A 10,990-nucleotide genomic window follows, 5' to 3' on the forward strand; every position below is an offset into this window, starting at 1 on the left:
CAAAGGATGAGATGGTTAGACAGTGTCATCGATGCAACGAACATGAAATTGAGCAAACTTCAGAGGATGGCGGAAAACAGGAGGGCCTGGCGAGATCTTGTCCATGGGGTCGCGAAGAGTCTGACTCAACTGTGCGACTGAACAACAACAACAATAATCAATATTATCTGGACGTGTTTCCTCTGTTGCAACCTGATTTCTAAGACTGAATCTTGTGTCTAAGCCGTTCGGTTAAGGAGGCTACCACTGTGTTAATTAATTGTTTGCAGCCCTGGTACAGAGCTGGTAAAGTGGGTAAGTCTCATAAAGCAAGGAGGAGTTTGGGATCTCTGCTCCTGAGCTGTGGTGCAGGACTGGTTAAAGTGAGATCCTGGTGGCAGACTACTGGTAAAGCCTGGAGAGTGTACAGACGTTCTCCTGGCGTTTGTTTAATTGTTCCTGAACGCTTGGTTTCTCTCCCATCCCTGGACTGGGGTGAGAGAGAGAAACCTTGACACTTTAAAAGGTCAGTCCTGGTCTTAAAGGCATCATATCGAGGGGTGGGAACAAAGTCGAACCCCAAGTTAAGTACACACCGCTCAATGGGCATGAGTACCCGATCAGATAAAAATTACCAAGTCTTCGAGGGTACCCGCAGGGAAAAAAATGCCTCTCGTTCTACTTCTAGTTCTTCTATCCCTAAAACCTCTTCCAGAACCACCCTCATCTCCTGATGTGGATTCCAGTTTCTTCTCCCTCCGAAGTTTCTAAGTCAGGGAAGGATTCAATTGCCGTAAAACGTCTTGGCAACAATCCGTACAATCTAAAATAAGGATGGCACCCCTCTTTAACAACAATTGTCTCATCCTCAGAGAAAGTTTTGAAGGCATTAAATTGTTCTTTAGTAAGATTGTGCCCATGCTGTGCCATGTACATAGAAAGTACTATGCGGGCAGTTAAGACCTGCATTTTGGAGCACAAATCCCACATTAAAAATAAAATTTTAGAAGCTCCAATGGTCACACACTATATTGAACAGGGACATTCAGCTGATGTTGTGTGTGTGTTTTTTTATCATTACCAAATTTAATAGACGACCTTACAATAGTGTAGACATTCATAAGAGATTGTTGCAATAGGATACTTTTTGGACATTTAAATTCCACGCGCATACAGAGGATGGCTTAAATCAAACATTAGATTTCTCATGTTTTGTGTAGTCATTAGTGTATAGCCTGTAAGTAGGACTACAGTTTTTAGCACATCTGAAAATGATTAGCACAGGCAACTACTTATGTCACTGATTAGTGGGAAGATTAAGAGCTTCCACCCACACTTCTGAGTTTGAAGCCGTTTGTTTCTCGAGTGTGGGAAGTGGTGAGATTTAATCACAAGTTTTGGAGGTATGCTTGTAGTCTTGTATTGTTTATCATGAAGTTTCAAATTAATCAACTGTTGTAGATTTTCAGGGTTGTCTGGCCGTGGTCTTGGCATTGTAGGACCTGACGTTTCGCCAGTAGCTGTGACTGGCCTCCTCAAAGTTATCCTCTACAACAGCTAATGAACTCCGATCGTGAAAGCCTTCGAGAACATATTTCAAATGAATGTTACAATTTTTGCACATGCGGTATATATTGAGTTACCAGTTCCGTATGAAAATGTTTATTCTTGACTCTGACGAGGACTGGAAACATGACCTTACCTGGGAGACACGTTAGTAAAGCTAAAGGGTTCCCTTGCTCGAAAGCCAGTCGAGTCCGACTCTAGGGTTGCGGTGCTTATCTCCATTTCAAAGCCAAAGAGCCAGCGCTGTCTGAAGACGTTTCCGTGGTCATATGGCCAGCATGACTAAACACCAAGGCGCACGGAACGCTGTTACCTTCCCACCGAAGTGGTACCAATCATCTACTTGCAATTTCTTGCTTTCGAACTGCTAGGTTGGCAGGAGCTGGAACCAGAGATGGGATATATTGAGTTACCAGTTCTGTATGAAAATGTTTATTCTTGACTCTGACGAAGACTGGATACGTGACCTTACCTGGGAGACACGTTAGTCTGGTGGAAAGTTATACAGTCTGCTGAAAGATATATGATATAACTGCTGTCATAAGGAATACTGGGTGGAAGTACGGAAGTCACAGGTCGTCTTGTTGCCAAAACCCCTCTTCCTTATGAGAACAGTAGAATTGTGTTGAGCAACTTCGTATGTATGTATTTGTATTTTCATGTGTCCTATCCTTTGACATGGTGCACATATATGTTTGGAGCTGCGGTGGCTCAAGTGGCGTCACAGGTCATCTTGTTGCCAAAACCCCTCTTCCTTACGAGAACAGTAGAATTGTGTTGAGCAACTTTGTATGTATGAATTGGACTCAGTTTTGTATTTTCATGTGTCCTGTCCTTTGACATGGTGCACATCTATGTTTAAAGCTTCATTTTATGAGATTCCATTCTATTCCGATGGGGGGGGAAATCATAGTGCACTAAACATAAAATCACACAATATATAAGATTTTGTACAAGGCTTTGTTTTCATTCCTATACAACAATTAGAAATTGTTTCTTACTCAGTGCTGCTTGTATTTTTTTATATCAGTAGCACTGTGCTCCGTTATATAATTTGGTAGCCTCCAGGTGGGGCCTGGGGATCCCCTGGAATTACAGCTCATCTCCAGACTACAGAGATCAGTTCCGCATTCCATTCTATTCCGATGGGGAAAAAATATCATATTGCACTAACCATAAAATCACGCAGTATAGAAGATTTTGTACAAGGCTTTGTTTTCATTCCTATACAACAATTAGAAATTGTTTCTTACTCAGTGCTGCTTGTATTTTTTTTATATCAGTAGCACTGTGTTCCCTTATATAATTGGGTAGCCTCCAGGTGGGGCCTGGGGATCCCCTGGAATTACAGCTCATCTCCAGACTACAGAGATCAGCTCCCCTGGAGAAAATGGGCCTTGTGCCCCACTGAGGCCCCTGTCCTCCCAGTCTCCATCCCCAAATCTGCACGGGTTTCTCAACCTGGAGCTAGTAACCCTACCCCCGCTGACTTCAGCCTCTCCTTTGAATCACCACTTGAGACAAGCCTGTGCGCATCTCTGTTTTTATTTACAGGCTGATGATGCTTTCTTGGGGGCGTCTGGGGCAAACCCTGTAAGCTTCCACACCCAAATGCTGCTTGGAATTTGAGGCTGGCTTGCCAGTAAAATTATCAGCCTTGCAAGCAGGGCTGGCCCCAGGTTTGGGGGTTTTTTTGCACACTAGGCGAGGCTACCTTCCGGCGCCCCCCTCCCATGCACCCCCCAGTTTTCAAACATAAATGCACCCGGCGGGGAGCAACGAGAGGGGCATGCGGGTGGCCGTTTAGATTTAAAATACACCCTCCTGGGGTCCAGGCGTAGGAGGGGCCGGGGAGGGGAGGGGCAGTGGGCCAGCGGGGTGCCCCCTTCCAAGGCCGCCCTCCCTAGGCAGCTGCCTAAAAATTCTCTATGACGGGCTGGCCCTGCTTGCAAGGCTCACTAAAAGGGAGGGACAGAAGCCCACCCTATTGACACTAGCGAGGATAGCAAAACTAATTTGTGCCTTTCGACTCCCCGGGTGCTGTGCCCAAGCGACCCCCTTTTTAAGGTACAGTGACCGCCTGTGGGCCTTCGGTCGGCTGATGTGCTGCAGCCCAGATGCTATCGAACCAGTCAACGTAGGGCGGGATCCGGGTGTAAATGCCGGGCTTTTTCCAGTTGCCGCAGACACGGGCGCCCGTGGCCACCACACCTTCAGCCACCCCGTTGCAAACGAGAGGTCCTCCAGAGTCCCCCTGAAAAATGAAACCAAATGAGCACGATGGAATTCTTCCAGGTGAGCTCCAAGGCTTGTGCCCCCAATCATTGCCCTACTGGGGGGGTGTATAGAAATATAGCTTCTATATCCACATGCCTTATCCTGTGATGTCTTTTGATAGCATGCTGTGTCTTATTTCCTGTTGCAAGCCACATGGTGAGGCCACATGGCCTCAATAGCCGTGCCATAAACCCACATTCTTTCACACTTTCATGCCAAAAGCCAGACCTCATGGCTACACTTTCTGGCGCACTTGCGACCAGTCACGTACACAATGAAGTAGCTGGAGTTTGGGTCAGCTGACTGCAGGCTTGGTCTCCAAACTTTCAGCCAATCCCACAAACCTGATGTTAGCAACCATGGCAACCAACAATTGGGCACACCCATGCCCACTCGCAATTGGCTGATGGTCACATCTAATTTGTGACTGGAATTGGGGTATAATTGTTTGATCCCTATGGGAGCGAGTCCTCTTCTTATTCCTGTTCTCGAGTCTCTTGCTTAGCTCTCCCTTCCTCCTCTGTCATTGTTTGTTTTATTGCACCTGAAATGCTGCCTCTTGAGAGACAAAGAGTTGCTTTGTGACTTGGAGCACATGGCTGTGCAAAAATGGGATTTCCCTTCAAACTCCCTTGGTACTTGGACTATCTTGGACTGAGGAATACTCCTGATGTGGTAACTATGAATCATTAATGTTTAGTTAAGGCAAACAGCCCTAGCCTTTGTTATTTTTGTAATCTCTGGTAGTCTATGCTAAGATCTGTACTGAATAAAGATCCTTCTTATTGCCAATTTGTCTTTGATGTTGTAACTGAATTCCAAGTCTAAGCCTGGTGCCTACTCACCATATACGCTACCATTAGAGAGCGGGGGAGGGGCCCCTCCCATACACATGAACTAAACAATGAAATACTAAGGGGGGGAGCGGAAGAAAAAGCATTGAAATCTGTTTTGAGAGACTTACCAGAGCGCGGATAAGCATATGGGCGTATTTCAGAGACTTTAGCACGTTTTCATTACCAAAGGAGAAGTTTGTTAATAGAACATTAATCCACCCACCAACATTCCACTAGAAGGTGATGCAGTTTCTGTTCATAATCAAACATGAATGTAATGTTTACAGTAGCCGGTAGATATAAACTGAGACACCAGGAGGGATAGTTGTTTAATGTAGTGAAAAGTACAAGATTCCCTCTCATCCCTGGACTGGCTTGGGTGGGCTAATCCCTGTGGGGTCAGGGCTGCTCCAGGCAGGAATCTCGTAATCGTGGCCGTATTCGTGGTCATTGCCAGGTGCCTCTTGGGAGGCTCGGAGCTGCTTTTTGCTGACCTCGCATGCTTCTTTTTAAACTGCAGCCTCGGGGATTTCAGAGTTTCCACCCTAGCTCTTGGCCAGGGCCGGCTCCAGCTTATTTTGCACCCTAGGCGAGGATCCCTTCTGCCCCCCCCCCCCCCCACGCCGCGCCCACCAATTTTCAAAAATAAATGCATTTTAGGAAGAATGAAAAACACAAATAATCAAGAAATTCCCAGAGTCATGGGCCGGGTGCAGTTTGGTGCCCCTAAGGGCAATCCCACTCTAGGCGATCGCCTAGTTCGCCTAGTGAGTGAGCCGGCCCTGCTCTTGGCAAAGGTCAGATTTCATGGTCCGCTTATCCTCCAAGCCAGGGGTAGATGAACAGCAGCACATGAAGCGGCCTTATACTGAATCAGACTGTTGGTCCATCAAGGTCAGGACTGTCTGCTCAGACTGGCAGCAGCTCTCCAGCGTCTCAGGCAGCGGGGCTCTTTCAGACCACCTTCTGATCCTTTAACATACTGGCAACTGAACCTGGGACCGTCTGCATGCCGAGCAGATGCTCTGCCGCTGAGCCACAGCCCCTCCCCTGAATGGAACAGAGGACTCCGAACAGGAATGTAGAGAGAGGCCAACCGGATAAGAGAATGTACGCATGTTTGTATTTTGAGTAAGAACAGGGGTCATTTCCTGCAGGAGCACACAGGAGCGGCGCTCCGGCAGTAAAGAGCCCAGGGGGCGGGCACATGCAACAAGCCCCACCCCTTGCTCCCAGCAGCCCTCAGTCAGAGCAAGAAGCAGCCAGGTAAGCTGCAGAGCTCCCCCCAGCCCCCCACCCAAAACAGTCCAGTGGCACCTTTAAGACCAGGTTTTATTCAGGTACAAGCTCTCCCTCCTCTGTGAGGATAGATCTGCACGTCCCCCCCCCATCGCTAGCGATCCAAAACAGTCCAGTGGAGCCTGAGCGGTGGGTGTTGCCTTCTGACACACTTCCGGTGACGTCAGGGGGTGTGGCATATGCAAATGAGCTATGCTAATGAGTTATGCTAATGAGCTCCTGCACCTCTTTTTCTACAAAATGACCCCTGAGTAAGAAATAATATTGTTAATTGGGTTTGCCTATGCCCTTTATCAAGTTTATCTCTCCCGTACCCGGCATTACATATTATGGCACACGTTGTCCGGCCCAACGAAGCAATGTTTATGTCAGATCCAGCCCTCGTACCAAATGAGTTCGACACCTCTGGACAGGGCCAGCCCAAGAGATTTCAGCATCCTCAAGAGAACTTTGCTGCCCCCCTCCATTCAATGGTGGTCTCCCATCTAAGTACTACCTAGGGCAGACCGTGCTTAGCTTCCAAGAGCTGACAAAATCGGCCTAGCCTGGGCTGTCAGAACCTGGAAACCCCATTGAACACAGTGCGCGGACTCTAATCTGGGAGAACCGGGTTTGATTCCCCACTCCTCCACTTGCACCTGCTGATGTGGCCTTGGGTCAGTCACAAGCTCTGGCACAGCTGTCCTTGAAAAAGAGCAGTTTCTGTCAGAGCTCTCTCAGCCCCACCTACCTCACAGGGTGTCTGTTGTGGGGAGGGGAAGGGAAAGGAGTTTGTAAGCCGCTCTGAGACTCCAAGTGAAGGGCGGGGTATAAATCCATTCTCTTCTCTTCTCTCTTACTTCTGAGTAGGCTTGGTACAGCCCGCATGGGGGAAATGCAGTCTCAACTTCCTCTCTGGCCTGCACCCTGGGGCTGCTGGTCTATCTCTTTTAGCACACACATACCCCAGCTCTAGTCCCCTAGGGCATGGGTCCCCAACTGTTTCGAGCCTGCAGGCACACCTGAAATTCTGACACAGCGTGGTGGGGGCAGCGTCAAAATGGCCGCCACAAAATGGCTGCCGCAGGAGGCGGAGCCAGCCACAAGACGGCGGCCACAGCTTAACTTCACCGACACAGCGTGGGTCCTTGTGCTGCGGCAGCAGCTACTGCTGCCAAAGCCACATTTGGAAAAAATCTGAACAGCCAATCAAATCTCCGAGAGACAACCAGAAGCCATGCTGGGCAAAAGCTCCGCCCACTTCCCAAAACAAGATGCCAGTGGGCATCGTGGCACCCAAGGATACCACGTCGGAGATCCCTGCCCTAGGGAATCGTCTAGGTTTGCCTAGTGGAGGGGTCAACCCTGGCTGTTGATGGACCTGTCCTCCGTGAATTCCTGTAAAGCCATCTCAGCCAGAGGTCTTCCTGCAAGCCTTAGGGCTGGGCCTCCGCGGGAAACAGGATGCCGGACTAGATGGTCTGACTCAAGCAGGGCGATTCTGGCACAGTCAGCCACGATGGCTCAATGGAGCTTCCACGTGCTTTGGCAGTCTACCTTTGGGGACCGATCGAGAGGGAATGGTTGATACTTTTCTGCCCCGATTCTGAGCTCCAGTATCCACCTAGCCCCTGGATGCCAAAACGTTTGGTCTGATCCAGCAGGGCAGTTCTTAGTTCTGTAATCCTTTATAGGACTACCAATTCCCGGGTACTGGAGATTTTCCAGAATTACACCTCGTCTCCAAACTAGAGAGATCAGTTCCCCTGGAGAAAATGGCTGCTCTGGCGGGTGAGCGCCAACGCTCCCTCTAAGCTGTGCAGTCTCGTGAGCAAAAATTCTACCTTGTGAGCTCCCGGCATTAAAGTTGTGAGCGAGCAATTTGGCGACTGCATCAATTAGTTCGCTCTGGAGCCGTCCCTTCCGGAGCATAAGACAAAAAAGTGTGAGCTGGAGGCTAAAGAACTGTGAGGTAGCTCACACTAACTCAGTTTAGAAGGAACACTGGGAGCCAGGGCTTTTTTTGTAGAAAAAGCCCAGCAGGAACTCATTAGCATAATAGGCCACACCCAATAGCAGAAATTCATTAGCATATTGGGCCACACCCCTGACAGCGCCACTCATTAGCATATTAGGCTGCACCCACATGTTACCAGAAGTGTGGTCATCCAGCCACGCCCACCTTTTGCTTCTTATTCTGTTTACCTTGTTTGTTGTCAAAACCCAGGCCTTTTTTGGTAGCAGGAACTCCTTTGCATGTTAGGCCACACACCCCTAATGTAGCCAATCCTAATGAGTTTCTGATGTTGGGTGTGGCCTATTATGCTAATAAGTTCCTGCTGGGCGTGGCCAGCTCAGGAGCCAGCCGGAACTCCGTTCCTGTGTGTTCCTGCCCAAAAATAGCTCTGCTGGGAGCGCTCTCCTCTCCCCAAATCTCCAGGAATTTACCAACGCAGAGCTGACGAACCCTATTTCACGAAGCCCCTGACAGAGCTGTCAGGGGAAAAGCCCCCCGTGTTGCCACACGGCCCGATACCTTGCACGAATCTTTCCTCTTGGATTCGGTACACATCAGTTTCTCCGTAATGCTGCCGTCGTAATGGATCCGGGTGTTGCAGACAGTGTTGCTGATGACGGACAGCTCCACGTGATGCAATTTATCCGGAAGCCTGCCGGTGTTGCTGATGAAACCCCAGCCGGCCACCTCGCACTGGGTCCCTGCCGGCACACTCCTGTCTTCCCTCTGAAAAGGCAGGATCTGCACATCTGCGCTGGGTGACACTCTCTCTTCCAGCTGGTTTGGAGAAGGGCAGAAGGGAACGCAAGAGGCAGGCAGCAATGAGATCTTACTATCGGGTTAAATGTAAAATGTCAATATCATTTGTCTTGGAAGCACCGATCCTCCACGTTTCCTGGTTAAAGGGGGAAATGCTGTTCAAGCAGATTACAAAGACGACCTGACTACAAAGGTATCAAGAGAAAGAAATCTTACTTACAAAAATAGAAGCCCATCTTACATGACGTGTTCATGTGGGGACATTTAAATTGTGAGCAGATTAACTACCTGAGGGACGGCCTGTCCCCACATGTTCCCCAGAGAGCACTGTGATCAGGGTTGCAAAATCGCTTGGCCCTCCCCGGTCCGAAGGACACCAAGCTGGTATTAACCAGGACAAGGACGTTTTCTGTGGCAGCTCCAACCTACTGGAATGAGCTCCCAGGTGAGATCAGGGCCCTGTGGGACCTTGCACAATTCCGCAGGGCCGCGAAAACGGAGCTCTTCCGGCAGGCATTTAGAGATGGAGCTACACCTTATTAGCTATGCCCTGTGCCTATTCTATTGCCAGCCTAAGCTGGCCTAGAATGGTTGCACCGTTGAACGTATGTTCCTAAATGTACTTTATTATACCTGCAACGCCTTCGATATATGAATGGTTTTTAAATGCTTATTATGTATTTGTATGGAGTTGTATATTGTTTTGTTGGTTCTTATGGAAGCCGCCCTGAGCCTGCCTTGGCGGGGAGGGTGGGGTAAAAATCAAAGTAATAAATAAATCAATAAAAAGGTTAGCTTTGCTGCAGCTCCAAGCCCAGGTGAGAGAGAGAGGAAGAGAGGTCCTACATGAGAGGGAAGACAGAAGGCAAGGAAGGGCCAACAAAGGTTCAGCATCTAACCAATGAGAGGGTTGGGGGCCAACTGCCAAGGGTACCCCAAATGAGAGAGAATTCTCTTAACCCTTTCCCTCCCGGATCCTCTGGCATGCAGAGTTACAATATCCAGGGGTCATTTCCTGCAGGAGCATACAGGAGCGGACCTCCGGCAGTAAAGAGCCCAGGGGGCGGGCACATGCAACAAACACCACCCCCTGCTCCCAGCAGCCCTCAGTCAGAGCAGGAAGCAGCCAGGTAAGTTGCGGAGCCCCCATTCCCGGGGCCCCCAGTCCAAAACAGTCCAGTGGCACCTTTAAGACCAAGTTTTATTCAGGTACAAGCTCTCCCTCCTCTGCAAGGACAGATCTGCACGTTCCACCACCACCACCACCAATAGGTCGCAATCCAAAACAGTCCAGTGGAGCCTGAGCGGTGGGTGTTGCTTTCTGACACGCTTCCGGTGATGTCAGGGGGTGTGGAATATGCAAATAAGTTATGCTACTGAGTTATGGTAATGAGTTCCTGCACCTCTTTAACCAAATACCCCAATAGGAATAGCAGTGCATTGCTGTTTATCTGTTTATACTAGCTAGGATAACACTTGCCGAAGTTGGGAAATCTGAGTTCCAAACTCAGAAATGTGAATGGTTTATTAGGTCAAAGGAGACCAACGTATTGTTAAACAGAAAAGAGGGTGGGGAGCAATGCGGAAATTAGTGCTTAATAGAATGGAAAGCTTTGATCAGACAACTTAAATCTTTCATAATATATATGTGCTCTGGAACCAGGGGATTTAACTCGATAAGAAGCTTTGCTTGACTATGCAAAAAAACCCTCCAAAAAACACCATGGAAATTAGTGTTTAATAGAATGGAGAGCTTTGATAAGATGACTTAAGGTCTTTAATAGTATATTCGGGCTATGAAATCAGGTGATTTAACTCGGTAAGGAGTTTTGCATTATTATTCGTAAGTATGTTCATTTAAGTTGTCGCTCACAGCCTGAAAGATGGCCCCAGTTTGCTGCAGTGGTTAGCAGCGTGGACTCTAATCTGGGAGAACCTTCACATGCAGCTGCTGGTGTGACCCTGGGTCAGTCACAAGTTCTCTCAGAGCTGTTCTCTCAAGGGCAATTCTCTCGCAAGCTCTCTCGGCCCCACCTACCTCACAGGGTGTCTGTTGTGGGGAGGGGATGGGAAAGGAGATTGCAAGCCACTCTGAGACTCCTTTGGGTAGTGAAGGGCGGGGCATAAATCCAATTCTTCTTCTCCCCCCCCCTTGACACAGTGGATCTGGCCACCTGGATCCATGCCATGGTAACATTCAAGACTGGACTGCTCTAATGCACTGTACATTGGTCTCCCCTCAAAATCAATTCGGAAACTCCAACTGATGCAGAATGCC

General features: G+C 48.7%; 1 protein-coding gene across 1 annotated transcript in view; it reads right to left on the bottom strand.

Moving 5' to 3' along the window:
- Positions 1-3,233: 3,233 nt before the first annotated feature.
- The window catches only part of CFD (complement factor D (adipsin)), a 14,036-nt gene continuing 6,279 nt past the window's right edge, over positions 3,234-10,990 (bottom strand). The window contains exons 4-5 of the mRNA XM_015423528.1: positions 8,473-8,730; positions 3,234-3,799 (exon numbers count right to left, since the gene is read on the bottom strand). Of these exons, the coding sequence (XP_015279014.1) occupies positions 3,608-3,799; positions 8,473-8,730 (450 nt within the window). The 3' untranslated portion in view covers positions 3,234-3,607. The remainder of the gene's footprint in view (positions 3,800-8,472; positions 8,731-10,990) is intronic.

The sequence above is a fragment of the Gekko japonicus genome, unplaced genomic scaffold (genome assembly GCF_001447785.1).
Source record: "Gekko japonicus isolate JY-2015 unplaced genomic scaffold, Gekko_japonicus_V1.1 scaffold3145, whole genome shotgun sequence".
In the NCBI taxonomy this organism is placed as follows: Eukaryota; Metazoa; Chordata; class Lepidosauria; order Squamata; family Gekkonidae; genus Gekko; species Gekko japonicus.